At 43.8% G+C, this 14,801-nt stretch overlaps 3 protein-coding genes across 7 annotated transcripts; 1 reads left to right on the top strand and 2 right to left on the bottom strand.

The window, feature by feature from the left end:
* Positions 1-468: 468 nt before the first annotated feature.
* tpte (transmembrane phosphatase with tensin homology) lies at positions 469-5,437 on the bottom strand. Of its 3 annotated transcripts, none has more exons than XM_086131477.1 (19): positions 5,217-5,421; positions 4,978-5,062; positions 4,732-4,812; positions 4,411-4,458; positions 4,174-4,335; positions 3,835-3,954; positions 3,441-3,540; positions 3,304-3,367; positions 3,178-3,242; positions 2,721-2,781; positions 2,423-2,504; positions 1,814-1,902; positions 1,675-1,736; positions 1,501-1,581; positions 1,296-1,401; positions 1,048-1,145; positions 869-964; positions 697-767; positions 469-607 (listed from the first exon to the last, which is right to left on the bottom strand). In XM_086131477.1, exons 2-19 carry the CDS (start codon positions 5,022-5,024, stop codon positions 505-507), a joined length of 1,536 nt encoding a protein of 511 aa, XP_085987603.1. In that variant the 5' UTR covers positions 5,025-5,062; positions 5,217-5,421; the 3' UTR covers positions 469-504. The 3 variants fall into 3 exon arrangements, with proteins under 3 accessions (XP_085987603.1, XP_085987602.1, XP_085987604.1); XM_086131476.1 differs by having other exon boundaries at positions 5,288-5,421; XM_086131478.1 differs by lacking the exon at positions 4,978-5,062 and having other exon boundaries at positions 5,288-5,437.
* Positions 5,438-6,187: 750 nt separating this feature from the next.
* On the top strand, positions 6,188-8,670 carry fgl1b (fibrinogen like 1B). 2 transcript variants are annotated; one of them, XM_086131863.1, is made up of 9 exons: positions 6,188-6,461; positions 6,538-6,618; positions 6,790-6,943; positions 7,213-7,372; positions 7,437-7,534; positions 7,710-7,798; positions 7,883-8,008; positions 8,095-8,159; positions 8,336-8,670. In XM_086131863.1, the coding sequence occupies exons 1-9, from the start codon at positions 6,456-6,458 to the stop codon at positions 8,514-8,516; spliced, it is 960 nt and encodes a 319-aa protein (XP_085987989.1). In that variant the 5' UTR covers positions 6,188-6,455; the 3' UTR covers positions 8,517-8,670. The 2 variants fall into 2 exon arrangements, with proteins under 2 accessions (XP_085987989.1, XP_085987988.1); XM_086131862.1 differs by having other exon boundaries at positions 6,712-6,943.
* On the bottom strand, positions 8,542-14,782 carry thsd1 (thrombospondin, type I, domain containing 1). Of its 2 annotated transcripts, XM_086131861.1 has the most exons (9): positions 14,666-14,782; positions 13,768-13,872; positions 12,967-13,355; positions 11,828-12,488; positions 11,282-11,443; positions 10,864-11,120; positions 10,727-10,779; positions 9,931-10,381; positions 8,542-9,613 (listed from the first exon to the last, which is right to left on the bottom strand). In XM_086131861.1, exons 2-9 carry the CDS (start codon positions 13,817-13,819, stop codon positions 9,011-9,013), a joined length of 2,628 nt encoding a protein of 875 aa, XP_085987987.1. In that variant the 5' UTR covers positions 13,820-13,872; positions 14,666-14,782; the 3' UTR covers positions 8,542-9,010. The 2 variants fall into 2 exon arrangements, with proteins under 2 accessions (XP_085987987.1, XP_085987986.1); XM_086131860.1 differs by having other exon boundaries at positions 10,727-11,120.
* Positions 14,783-14,801: the final 19 nt, after the last annotated feature.

Raw genomic sequence — 14,801 nt, 5'->3', positions numbered from 1 at the left:
GATTATTTTTGACCACTTGGTGACGGTCTTGAAAACAGCACTGGGGTGACTCGGGGGCATTGTGGGTAAACTGCTGCGTCGGATCACTCCAGGCCTGTGACGGAACGAGCCAAAGAAATTGCAAAGGTGGAAATTGGGTCGTATTTACTATCGTATTTAATTTGCTCTTATTAGCTTGTGCAGATGTAGTATTTGGCTGGTGGCATACAGTATGTCAACACTTAACCTCACTTCTTCGGAGCACTCTTGAATTAAATCAAAAGTAGGCATCCATTTTTGATGAATTGGTTACATAACATGCTTTTATTTTCACCTTTTGACCACAACATGAGCCTCTACTTTTTTTCTTGATATGGGCATTCCACAAAAACTTGCGCATCTTAACATTTGCTGTCATTGTTTTACCAACTGATAGAATTCATTCGTTAAGTCTCTCTGTTAGAAAAAAAAACGTTTCTTAGGCGTCCATCTTGCTAAAGAACATTTATTATAACAATAACAATACTAGACATCCAAGAACAACATGGTTACGCCAAAGTCCTCCTTGTACAAGTCCCACATTTTGGGCTTGTGCGGGTTGTCCAATTCCTCTCTGGGTAAAAACAGCCTGCGGAGACATCCATCAGATGACAGTGAGACACTTTTACCGTCAACATAAATTGGAAATATGCAAATTTGAGGCGAGGACTTTCATACTTGTTATCTGATATGAAGGAAGTATTGAACCAGAAGTAGAAGGGAACATCTTCATATCCTTTAGGGATACCCTGTGGAGGATACGTTTTGGAAATTGAACATGGGAGAGCTTTGTATTCTCTAACAGAGACAGCATTGTTTACATGTGGTTCCAAAATGTAAAAACACTCACAGCGGTGGACTCAAACATGACCTTGACGTCCCCTTGAACCTCAGGCCCATTCTGAAGGCTGATGACTGCTGCATTGCTCCCCACGTCGGGAAACACCTAAAACCCCAAAACAGCCACAAGGTGAGTCTCTCTGCGACTTGCGAGCGATCCCACCTCCGTTGGGACAGTCGGTGACTTACTGTGCAGTTCTCCTGCGTGGCGCACACACACTGAAAAACCAGCTCTTTCCTGACAATTATCTTCACCTTCAAGTCGCTGCCGTTACCTCTGCCCACACCTTATGACGAAAGGGGACAACTGCATTATTTATACTTCTCCAAAAAAAAAAAGTCTCCATCAAAATTGAATATCTTGGATGATGAGATTGTGCAGTTCATGTTGTGGCCTCTGCGTGCGTGTGTTTGTGTGTGTGTGTGGGTTGCTGGACCTGCTATGGAGTGGATGCGGATGCTCTTGATCTTGAGGCTCTTTGGAGGCGGAAGCTGTCTGTTGAATTTTGTCTTCATGATCTCGTAATAGCCCACGTACCTGCTCTGTAGTTACGTACGCACAAAAGAGAATTAAAACCAGCCTAGACTAGAAATGCTTGAGCAGAGTTGTAGGGCGCTTTATCCCGACGAGCGTCATCCAACCTGAGAGGGCGTCTCCACTCCTTGAAACTTGGAGCTTCTACTCTTGTCTGTCCTCCTCTCCCCAAAATACTCCAGACTGTCCTATTAGGCCAAAGATGGAATCAAATGGAAAGCTGTCGCCGGGGTGGGGGGGAATCTCTTGCCTATATTGCACCTCTTGTTAGTCTGCCTCACCTGTGCACTCTCAAACTGGTCGCTGTCGATAAGCCACGTGCAAACTAGAGTACCAGTACGACCTGATACAACGGCGAAAATCAGCACTCGTGCACGTGTGCAGTAAAGAAATCGTAGCCCTGCCAAAAAGAGGAATCACCTTTCCCTCCTTTGCAGTGAATAGCGATGACGTTCTTGGGATCAGCAGACATCCACTCCCTCACACCCGCGGTGTATTTCAGCATGTCCCTGAAAAACACACACACACACACACAGGATATTAAAGGACAACATCATTCAGTGGAGTGCAGAACTCCACTCATTTGAAATTTGGACGCATTCCCTATTAGATCGGATGACATTTCCCCATACTTCTTAACCGGTGCTGAATTTTGTGATTTTTATCTTACTTCTGTGTTTCTTAATGTACATTTAGAAAGCATCTTTCATGACCATTAATTCACGTCATGTTTATTATCAGGTGATCCAAAAAAATCCAGGTGTCCAAAAGAGAAAATGGTACCCCCCCCCCCCCCCCCCCCGACTCCCATTTTAACAACAAACACAAAATTTGGTGGCCATTTCTATCTTGACAGGATGCACACAAAAAATAAAAATGTCTGCCATTTTGATTTGAAGCAGCCATTTTCATCCAAATAAGCCCCAATCAGAAGCAGATATCCAACACAAAGTAAGAATGACAGAACCACTTGGAAACGAGTGATGTGAAATGTGAAATTGACCAAATTTGGTCAGAAGAGAAACTCACTCTAAAGAAGGAACGTTGTGGTCGTCGATGAAAACCCGTTCAACCCTGTAATGGAAAAACTTGGGGTCGTAGCCTTTCTCACCTGCCAAAATAACAACAAAATTTTTTTACAATAATGTAGCAGTTTCACTTGATTCAGATTTTTTTTTTTGTACATTGTTTGCAACAGTCCCAAGATCTTAACATGGGTCAAAAATGATGACTTTTGTTTTCCTCATAGATTCAATGCTTCTCAAAAGACGGTCGATAGCTCCACCGGCACCAATTTTACGGTTGAATGATTGCGAAGCTGACTTACTGCAAAGGTTGTAAACTCTGTAATGGCCTTCGTGTTTAGTGTCAAGGAAGCGAGCCACCTCCTGAGAAGCAAACAGACAGGACAAGCAATTTGATGACGTGAAACGTAATTCAAATGCGAATGCAAGAAGAAAGTTCAAATATAACCTCACATTAGGTGAGGTCATAAATAGACACGTGAACAGATTGTAATCATCTGACTCGTGCAACTGGCGCCTCTCGCCAACCACATCTTGTTTTGTCTTTTTGAAAACACGCGGCTTGAGGTTCATTCCTGCTGTCGACGTCGAAGCGACGTTTTTTTTTTTTTTTTTTGGTCAACCAATCGGTTAACACAGCTATGACTACCACACCATCGAGGTTAGCAGCCTAACACATGAGTGCCCATAAATTGGTTGGTTTTGTTGATTATTTTTCGAATTTTTTGGGGCAGTCGAAATGGCAATAATTGCACGTACTTTGATTGGGTTCCTGTAGAACGACTGCTTCCCAGATGAAGGGAAAGACATGGCGATGACCCGATCTGGACAAGAAGATAAAAGTGGTGATTTCAACAGGCTACGATCACTCGATGGGGTTCCTACCTGTGACGTAAGTGAGGTCCAAGTCAAAGCCGTCCTTCTGGTAGCGCCGCTTGTTCTCGGACACCTGAGAAGAACGGACGGGAAGCTAACGTCTCCCTTCGATTGAGTTTGCGTACACGGCAACGGGGCAGTCTTACCATCCTCCTTGTGACCTTTTCCAGCTCTTTCTTTTGAGCCGCTAGCCTGAACAGCCTCACCAGGATGATAATTCTCAAGAAACGCAGAAAGGAAACCACCCTGCGGAGGAAGCGCCAATGAAAACGAAGTGATGAAGAAAATACCCGAGAGAGTTACTGCACAGATTGTAACGATCTCTTGAGCACTGCTTTCCGTTTAAATTGCGCAGGCACTTAAAATTTTTCGGAATGTAATTCCTTTGTGAGAATGATAAAAATAATCCCTCATCAGACACTTCATTAGGTACACCCAATGAAAATTTGGCATCTAGTTATTGAACTCGAGACTCATTTTAAAGTTTTGATTGCATTTTAATGATGATCATCTTAAGCATCCAGTCTACTTTACGAGTACCTTGGAATGAGGCTGGCTCCCGACAGGTCAGTGAAGGTGTAGCTCATGGTGACCACCAATGTAACCACCACGACACAGGCGTCAATGATGTTCAGCTTGGAGCCAAAGTAAACTTTGAATCTTTAACACACACGCACAAAAAAAATACATAAATTAATGAATAAAATGTGCCATGATAATATCGCAGGTCAACGCGGTCGTTTCAAAACATCCCGGAAGTGCTTTCCCTGCTCGGCTTTTTCATTTCATTCACTTCCTCCTTTCATGACTTCCTCTTTAACAAGCCAATCGGAGCACACTTTGTATTTTCTTCAAGCAGTGTGCACGTCGTGTGCCTACCCTTCCACGTAGATCCTGAGAAGAACATCGGCCAGGAAGAAAAAGGAGATAATCAGGGATACGGTCTCAAGAGTATTTCCCACTTCTCTGCTCCTGGCTGGCAGAGAAATGTCCACGATGACCAGCACGATGTCAACGAGGATCAGTACCACTCCAAAAACACTGAGTGGCGATAATACGGGATGTTAGTTTCCAATATAAAACGGTATTGCTTCGAAAATTCTGAAAGATACTGACCGGAATCCAAAGGACATAACAAAGGGGGCAATTTTCTTCCGGATATTGCTGGAAAATAAGACGGTTTAGTTTCATTTTAGTCCATATTAATCATGACTTGGAGCAGCAGTCAACAAGATATGATTGAATTCAGATTTTAAAAAATACTACAGCGGAGCCTCCAAAGTTGATCATGATCGGATCTGTGAGTTTGGTTGACTCAGATTTCACACAGGAAGGCCAGAACAGATTCAAACCCAGGACCTCAGAACTGCAAGGCAGACATTCTAACCACTCCTACCATGTAACATAATCCAATAATCCCAAATGCAATTTACTCACTGGTACATAGTGTCTGGTTCCATAGCATCAACCTGCCCGTTGTCAATCTCCACTTTGGCATCATCCATCCTTGCCACACTTCTGGGAAAAAAACCACACACACATTTGTTGAAAAAAAAAATAAGTGACACATTAAACGGATCAAACCATGCAGTAAAAACACACATGCACAAGGTTAATCTTTCCTCGAAGGAAGTCATGTGGGGTTTTTTTTTGTGCGTGCGTGTGTGTGCTTTAATTCCTCACCCATTGAAACCTGAATCCGAACCCGGGTTGAAGTGGACCGTGGTCATGACTTTAAGAAAGTTGTGTTACTGTGAACCCGAAGTTTCTAGATGATGCCAAGAGCAGCGTGCAGAGAGAGATTGACAAACAAACGTGCAGCGTTCGGATGCAGAAAACCACGCGCCAAATTGCGCGCGTGGAAAGGAGCACAACGAGGTGGTTAATGAGGTTAATTAGCGGGATGGAAAAGACGCACGAACCCAAGCAAGACGCGAGTGCAAATCCCTCTTGTTGCTTTCCTTGGAACGCTCGAGTGTATCTCCTTGCTTACCGTTGGCATTGACATTCGAGAGAATCACCGGGAATCGGTCTTGTGACTCGTCGTGGAGTGAAAGGAAGACGGTTCAAAGGTTAAACGGACGCTTTGTGTTCTACTCGTTCACGCCTCCTTTTTTTGTGCTAACGTAGCGATTTTTGCGTATTTGGGACTTCCTGGATGTTTTTTTTTCTTCCCCCCCCCCCCCCCCTCCTCCTCATCTCGCTGTTGCAAAAGTTAAGCCACCTCCTTCTCCTCCTCCTCCTCTTTGCCACATCTGCTTTTCATTACTGCGCAAATCAAAAGAGGAGATTGTTTTGAACGTGGAGCAAATGATGTTTGGGAACAAAACGACATGTTATTCGTATTCGTAAATTATCAGGAGAATTTTTTTTTTAGCGGGGGGGGGGGGGGGTTGTGTAGTCATTGGCAGGTGTGTTTGTTTGCTGGTGATGTGCGCCTGTGTTTACTCTTTTTTTTTTTAGTTCATAGATTGTTTTTTCCCCCCATTTGTAGTTTGGTTTACTCAACTGGTATTGTTGATTCATTTTTTAAACAAATAAATTAGAGGTGCAACAATTAATCAATTTATTGATAAGTCATCTGATTATTCAATTAATCAATTGCGCTTTTTCCTGTTGTATTCATTAATTTTTCACAAATTAATCGATTTTATTTTTGTTAATTTGTTTATCTTACCTATAGGCAGGTGTATTTATTGAGCTTTTATTCATTTATTGCTTGGCAGATGATTTTTATTTTCCTTTCGGTTTATTCTTTTTTTTTTAATGTATTGCCAAGTTTGCCCAGTTGATAGTTTGATTATTTATTTATTCATTATTCAACTGTTGTTATTGCCACACTCTAAACTGTCCATTAATTTGAGTGTGGTCTGAAGTTCTATCTGTGCTTCTTTAAACACAAAAATATATGGAATGGCTGATATAAAGACAAATGTCATAGATGAAAAAGTATTACTGGAATTAGGAATGACATCAGCTACTCTTCCCGGAACCTGGAATGCTTGATAGAGGTGGAAAAAAAAAAAAAAGAGAAACTTGGGTTTGTACTTTGGCAATGTCTTTCCTCTAATGTGGACCATGCAGAACCAACCCAGCATATCTTGAAATAAGTACTGACAACAGAGCACGGAGCCTTGAGGCAGCAAAAGAAACACTGCGAAATGAAGGTATTTGCTGTTTTTGTCAAGTCATATCAATAGCATAACGTTTTTGTGGAAAAGTGTAATGTTTTCAATTTTATAGACTTGCAGGGTTTCCTTCCTAGTGTTGATGTTTTTTCTCCTGGTTTTCCCAATCAAGACTTCATCATCCAACCAGTTTTCAGTGGGTAATGTATTTTATCCTCTTGATCGCTAAATGGATTTTCCATCATTTTTTTCCTTTTTTTTGTCCGTGTGTGTGTCTCTACAACAAAAGGGATGCAGCCCAGATGTTGCAGCTCTCAAGAGAAGCATAAAGAGACTAGAAAACAAACTCCTTATCCGAACTTGGCAGGTGGACCACTTGCAGAAGCACAAATTCTTCCGCCTGATTTCACCTCCTCGGACTCCGTCGGGCTCCAACAATGACAATGGGACATTGGAAAACTCCAATACGACCCTGATGAAGCCTCTTCCACCAGCGGGAAACCTAATTGTCCATGACCGAGGTAGAAAGCATTCACACAATGATCACACCATCTGTTTCTGCCAATAATATTGATTTTTGTCCATTCATACACCTACAATATTATAAACTATGCAAGTTTTGTTAGGTCAAATCCTCAACCCAGTGCACTGAGTATCAATAACCCAGCATTGGCTTGGTCCCATTTGGACCCGCACTTTTCACCCAGCAGTCATCCTGACATGTCTTTATCTTTATCTCGGTTATCACCTGCCATATATTTGTAATAATTAGCTTTTGTTATGATTTTAGACTGTTCTGAGCTGTTTGACAGAAAAAGACCGACCAGCGGGTTTTACCGCATCAGGCCCAAAATCCACCTCGAGCCAATTTTGGTCTACTGCGACATGGACGACGGAGGAGGATGGACGGTGTTCCAAAGAAGGCGGAATGGAAAAGTTGACTTTAACAGGTGTTACATTCATGAAGTTTTTATGAAATCATTTTGTTCATGTAATATGTGTGTCTGTTCGTAGGGACTGGGTGGATTACAGAGATGGCTTCGGTGACTTCAAGAAATGGAATGATGAGTTCTGGTTAGGAAACGAGCACATCTACTCCCTGCTTTCGGATGGTGAGCAATAACAGAATTGAGAGAGAGAGAGAGAGAGAGATGGATACTTTATATACAGTACATGTATCACAATAATTTAGAATACAAAAAAAAATCAATTATTTCAGTAGCTCAATCAGAAAGCATGTAAGTCTACTGATTTTTATTTAAATTTTTTGCTTATTTGCATCGCAAGGTAAGAATCTCGTGAAGATAGACCTAATGGACTGGGCGGGACAGAGAAGTCACGCATACTACGAGAATTTCCAGATCTCTAATGAAGCCGTATGTCACACAATTCGACTCTTTTTCATATATAGAGGAACTGTAATCTTTTCTTGTGACATTAAAGTCTTGATTTATGAATAGGATCACTACCGGCTACAGTACGGGCTGTACAGCGGGAAAGCTGGGGATGCTCTGGCAGGTGGCAACGGCATGGTGGAGCAGTGGTCCGCGGGCCTCAATGGCATGCAGTTTAGCACTAGGGATCAGGTTCGTAGGCCACCGCTCCTGTTTCTGTTAAGTATTGTTTGAATAGTATGAGTTGATAATGATGTGTTTGTATTGTTCACGGACAGGACAATGATCGCTACATTCAAGGCAGCTGTGCCCAGGAGAACAACGGAGGTTGGTGGTACAACAGGTGAGACTTATGGAACTCTCTCGTTTTGCTATCGGGGCACTTCTTGAGGAAGTGCGGCTGCTAATATTTAAATTCTGCATTGCTTTGTGATCAAGCACTTGATTGTTTAGAAAATGTTGTGATTTACTTTTGATGGAAAATGCCGTTGGGAGTTATTTTTTCCTTTCTCTCGACAGGTGCCATGTTGCCAACCTGAATGGGAAGTTTTACCGCAAAGGGGGATACAAGGGCCAGTTTGATAATGGGATCGTGTGGGGCACATGGCGGGGCCTTTGGTACTCCCTCAGACACACCACCATGAAGGTGCGCCCTCTGCTTTTCTTGGACGCCATGGGCAGCGGTGGCGGGGAAGGCTAAACACACCAGCCGTACGGCATAAAAATTAGAAACAGACTACAGTTTTATTGCTCTTTGACAGTAAAATATCGGAGGACAATATCTTCTTTTACCATTACAACTAAGCAACCGATACCAGCAATGTATGTGATGCAACTCATAATAAAGTCACATTGCATGTCATTCTTTTTATAAAGGGATTTGTGTGTAAGAATAATGTTTCATTTTCTTGAAAACAGTGGCAAAGATTTCTTTTTAAACTGGATGGCATATAAAGAGGAAACTCATAGGTTAGCCAGTAAATATGGACAATAGGTTGAGGGGGAAAAAAAAGATGAACAGGTGAATTTGTGATTGCCAAACCATACATATGTGAAGGGTCACGATAAAAATACGATTATTTAAAAATCTACAATATAACGGGTGTGAACGATAAAATGAATGCTTTGAAAAATCCTGTTAAATTATCCTGAGAAAGAAAATCACAGTTAGAGGAGATCATTCTTATTTGTGATCTAATTCTCGTCTTCTGCGTATTCTGGTGGAAGGTCCAGAATCCGTTGCTCCGCCTCCCTCAAGGTGTACACAGAAGTTTCAGTGGCGACGTAGCATCCAGAACCAGGACGCGGGCGGCCATATTCTTTCCTGTTTTCAGATGACGACACGCTGAAGGTGGAGCTGCGCTGACGTCCTCTGACGCTGGAGCAGGACTGGGCCTCCTTTAGTTTCCGCGCCAGCATGTTCCTCTGGATCGGCGATGGACCGCGGCGGTTCCAGTTCTGTTCGGCCCGTTCCACACTCAGGTTTGCTCCGTACTCACAGTCAGGACTCGTGAGCGGGCCACCGATCCCTGAGATTCCCTCGTGTGCTCTGCTTCCCGCCTCGCGCCTTGCCTGTCTCTCCTCAGCACCACAGTGGTCCACATGTTTCGGTGAGGTGCTCGTTCCCGTGTTTTTTACTTGTGAAGGAATGGAATTCTGCATCGAGGGATTCCTCTCAGCTCTTGAATGGGCCCACTTTGGGACATCATGCTCTGGAATGGGGTGGGTGCTAAAAGGGGACCTTTCTCTTCTCTCTTTGGTCCACGAGTTTCCTTCGGGAAGGGTCCGAAATCCTACCTGAACAGGAAAAAAAAAAATCCCAACCTTCAGTGAGTCAAGGCACACATTTTAAATATTTCATTGTGTGCCACTTAACCCTGCCGAAAAAAGTGAGTATTTGACGCACACCCAGACAGGTGTTTAATTGCCAAGATGGCAGCAAACCCTTATTGTTGCCAAAATGAAACTCCGCAACTCATTTCAACATAGTTCTTTGCCATCAAGATGGCGGCAAAGTATTACTTTTATTGCTTTGTGGCTGGACACAAAAACAACAAACCCATGATTATACTGTAATGGCCGGCTGACTGACATGACTAAATCTATGAGGTTACCTGAGTCATGCTCCTGTCACGGTAGTGTCCTGCAGACGAAAGCTGAGGTTTCGTCTCCGTAAAACTGGAGGTCCTGCGGAAATTTGGATTCTTGTGATATGCGTTTCTCATCGGTCGCTCTGGGAGACCTCCTATGCCGCTCCTCTCCACCATCTCCACCCAATCAGCAGTGCGGTCTCGCCACTTGTTGCTGCCTCCACTTGTATGACCAGATACTTGGGGACCCAAGACGAGGTCCACTCTGGGACTCAGCTGGTCCGGCGTGATCCTGGAGGCCTGCGACGCCGGCTCAGAAAAGGAGGACGCAATGGGCGAGGGAATGTGGGGATTGGTTGGTGAAGTCTCGACCGAAGTATCCTGAACTGGGCTTGAGGAGACGTGGTAGAACTGTGTGGCCTCCGTTAAGCCCTTCTTCCTCATTTCTTTTAATTGCTGCTGAGCTAAGCGGTACCTGGGGGACACATAAGACGTTGTACTGTACACTGAAATAACAGTTTCTTGTGTACTGTCAGCAAAACAAAAAAAAAAGTGATTTGGTACACGAGTATTGTATTTGTATATGTATGCATTGAATGAACTTTTTCCAAGTCGCTGGGTCGCTGTGGATTTTGAGTATATTGACATACTTTTACCCAACGTTGGGTTCATTATTTTGACCCAGCAGATTAGGTTGAAGATTGGATTTAGGGAGGCTTGATCCCTTTTGAACCCAGCACTGGCTGAGCTGTTTCACCCTCGGTTACTTTTGACCCACCAGTTTCAAAAGTGTATTTTTAAACTTGATTTAAATACGTACCCAAAGATGGGAGGCAGGACCTTCTGACCAGTGGGAGACAGCCTCTCCGGATCCTGTGAGAGAGGTATCACCATTGTCTGAGGAACAGGTGGATTGCACAGCGAAGGCCTGTGGATCTGGGTCGAACTAACGCCCACCAGACTCGGCCTCGGAAGGCTGTTGCCGCAAATGGAGGCCTCGTCGGAGAGTTTCCGCCCGCCAGAGGAATGCATGGAGCCTCTGCGGACGCTACTGCACTGAGGGGTGTGGCAGAGCTTCCTCCACACGGTAATGACGACAGTGGCCAGAATGACGGCAAGGCAGAGGGAGATACCGGCAATCACCACCATGTTGCCACCTAAGAGGCCAACTCCAGCCAGGGTGGGAGGAAGAGATGGAGAAGGAGCTGGAAACGCTGGAGGGGGGGGGGGGGGGGGGGAACAAGAAATGGACTAACTTGTGGATCAAGGATCACCTTTGATTATGAGAACAGACAGATGACAGACATGCTTTACATGTTTGGCAGCATTGTTGAGCTTATCAAGACAGGGCAATACACCAGGATAAGTGACTGACCTGCACAGTCTTCCAAGGAACAGAAGGACTGTTCCTTCACCATTCCAGTGCACTGCTTCCCTTGCACACCAGAGGGCAACAAACACTCCCGCACTCGTTCCCTGACGCCCTCTCCACAGCTCACGCTGCACACACTCCACTGTTTCCAAGGCCCCCAAGAATCTGAACAAGAAGGATAACCAAAATATACGGAATACAAGATGAAATATTTATATGTGGTTTGAAAAACAGGTTTATTTAAGAAATGGACTCATATGTATTTAATCTCAATTTTGATAGATTAATAAAATACTACCATAATTATTCAATAGTGTGTATCTTTGTACATATACATAGAATATAATTATATATTAACTTTAATTAATTTAAATTATACTACACATTGAAGACTCTATTTAACTCATTCAGTACCAGCCAATTCTGGACCAAGTCTGAAAAGACGTTTAAAAACGTCTTTGGGAGTGAATGAGTTAATGGCACTTTCAGTCATCCATGAGAGCACGCTGAACAAAAACTTGACAATAAAGTCATGTAGTTGGCACTCACCTTCGCTCCTGTGCACCACCAGGCAGGTCTGGGCCGGGCTCGGCGAGCGGCTGTAGTTAAACACAAATCGGAAGCAGTACTTATTCCTTCCTGGGACAAAAACTGAGCAGTTGAAATCCGTCTCATTCTCTCCCTGAGTGAGCCAATTAAAAGCCAACGGAGGAGAGGACGGCTCCTCCTGCCCGAAGCTCATCACTGCTGTTCCTCCTGCTCCCGTCCCAGAGGAGACGGTGACACCACTTCCGACAACGCCGTCCTTATACAAGAGTACTTTCCCATCGATGTGAGCGCAAGGTGGCGTTACTAGCTTCACGGTCATAGTCCCGTCACACCCACTCCTATAGGTAATGGCGTTTTCCACTAGCAGCTTGTAGGAGAAGATGTGAGACAGGTAGAGAGGACTGGAGCTTTTGACCTCCTGTGCTGAGTGAGGAGAGCGGAGGGACACTTGTATGAAGTCTCTATCTGTGAAAGGGAAGGCACAGGGAAGCGTGATCATCTGCGAACGGAGAGGTTGGATTGGGTGTTGCGTGCGGGCTTGCACTTTGTTGATGCCTTTTCGTCCAATCTGGTTGTACTCCATGTAGCTGACTTCTAGTAGCAGAGGAGGTTCGAGGATGCTAGAGCAAGGCTGGAAGTGCTCATTGGTGGATATTCCGAGCTGGAGAGAGGAAGAGCAACGGAATTTATCTCCGGGGTGGCTCTAACTTGATTGTGAAGCGATTTGTCACAAAAAATGTGCAAACGGGTAAAAGGGTAGAATGATGCCGTGGCCACCCTCATTACTCAAAATACTGCTGACCCTTTAGCAATAGGTAAATAGACCGCCTCTCATGTTATAATTGATTGTACATTCCAAAAAAATACAACATCAAACCGGTAACATTTCATTTTTAGCAACACTCCATTAATGAACAAGTCATGCTAGCAACTGGGGCGTTTCTTTGGGCACAGATGCGAGGGAGGGGTAAAGTGAGGCTACATTTAAAAACTTATTAGCAGCTTCAAGATGACACACATCAACTTTAAAGGGTTATAACTCCTTGTCGCTATCAAAATTAGTGAGGATAAGCAGTACAGAGAATGGCTGGATGAATTAAATAAGCGATGAATATTCGCTGCATTGAAAATGTACTTGCCTGAAAAGCTCCCGAGTGGTTTCCAACCCTCTCGACCGCAATGTGAAATGTGGGCCATTGCACCTGCAGTTCTGAACTCCACCACCACGCTGTACTCTCCGAACCCCCTGTCCCATTTGAGTGCGACTCCTCAGTGGTGCTGCGCTGCTTCAGGAGGAAGCGGAAAGTTCCAGCATACAGGAAACAGGAGCAGCCGAACTCCACCCTCCCGGCAGACTGGTTGCTGGGCAGAGTCCTGGTCAGGAGGGTGGCGTTAATGTCCATGTCAATCAGAGAGAGGCTCAGATGGCGGATGAGGCTGTTGTTGATTTTCGTGCTGAAGTCCACGAAGACACTGGCGTTGCTAAGCGCAACGTGGAAGGAGGGCCAGATGTTGAGCCCTGCCAAAGCTTTGACCGGGGAGGACAAAAATGGCAAGTGCATGAGAGGTGCTACTACTAGTTTGGTCAACAAAATGACACATGAGAGCGGCAAAATATTAGGAATCTCATGATGCGGTGCACTGCACAGTTCATGCCAGTCTTAGATTCATATTTTATATTGCCATCATGAATGTGTGTCTAAAACTACAAATTGATTCTCACATACCAAGTGTATTCCTTTACTTATTAGTACAAAGTACATTCCTTTAAAACCGCCAATAATGGGTGTTAAAATGTACAGTAAAATGTACACCACTTTTGTAGCTCCAGTAACATAACACTCAAGTTGAACATTTACTTCAGTCATTCACCGGAGGAAGCCCGCATACCCGTACTTGTGCGGGTACCACAGTGATGGAGTCAGTTTGGTCACACATACCATATCCCATGAGCCCAAGCAAGAGAGAGAGCAGCGAGGAAGCTTGTGGCATTCCGATGTCTCGTTTTTCACCCTAAACCTGATTGCCACTTTCTTTTAACATTGCTGGGTACAAAAAACACAAAACAAGCAAACATCACCAAAAAATGCAGGACAAAATTGCTCGTGGATGTCAGGATACATGTAGCCCGAGTAACAGGAAGGAAGCAAACATCATTGTGGAATTTTCCTCTTCCTCCATGACAAAAGAAACTTAAAAAGTCAAAAGGAAACACCTCCATGGCACTAACTCGAAGGATAGATACATAGACAGATAGACAAATTGTAATTGAATACATAGGTAGATATAGTAATTTATAATGGTCCACATGTGAATTTGATTAGGATTAAACATACCAAAAAGTGCATGTTCAACTCGTGTCACATAAGAGGGCAAATGTTGCATTTTGGAATTGTCAACTGACTGATTATTTTTGTTCAAAGTTGTTCTGCGGTTCCCTATTGTCTTATTTATTTATTTACAATAAAACCACATGCTATTTTGTTGACATTCACCACAAGGAAAAAAATCATGCAAGTTTGTAAATGACGGCCTTTTTTTTTTTTTTTTTGCAAATGTATATTACTGTACAATTATGGACGAATTTTGCTCCAATTGAAAACTACAGCGCAACTTTGGTCCGCGGTATATTCAAGTACAGTAACACAAAGGGAATTATTGAAGTTTGGCCAGAATGAGCACTCTCCATGAAACGTATTCGAAGCCAAATTATTATTAGTTATTAGTTGTCTTTTTGTTGTTAATAATACAGTCTTGGTGTAAATAAATCCTCAAGAAACGCGCGGAACGACGGTCGTCCACGTAAACATAACATGTACATTTAAATTCTGTACTCACGCGTCCAGGCTCATTTCGGCAACATTAGTCTGTTTTCTGCGTGTTTTCGCTCCAATTTTTTGAGACCGATGACAACACCGCGCATTTATTTCAGCGTGGGCAGAAGTCCACAGTGGTCGTGTGCTGCTGTTGTGCG

This window comes from Hippocampus guttulatus, chromosome 15 (genome assembly GCF_054856545.1).
Source record: "Hippocampus guttulatus isolate MCC_2025c chromosome 15, RoL_Hgut_1.0, whole genome shotgun sequence".
Classification (NCBI taxonomy): domain Eukaryota; kingdom Metazoa; phylum Chordata; class Actinopteri; order Syngnathiformes; family Syngnathidae; genus Hippocampus; species Hippocampus guttulatus.
This window is presented reverse-complemented; position numbering and strand designations above follow the sequence as displayed.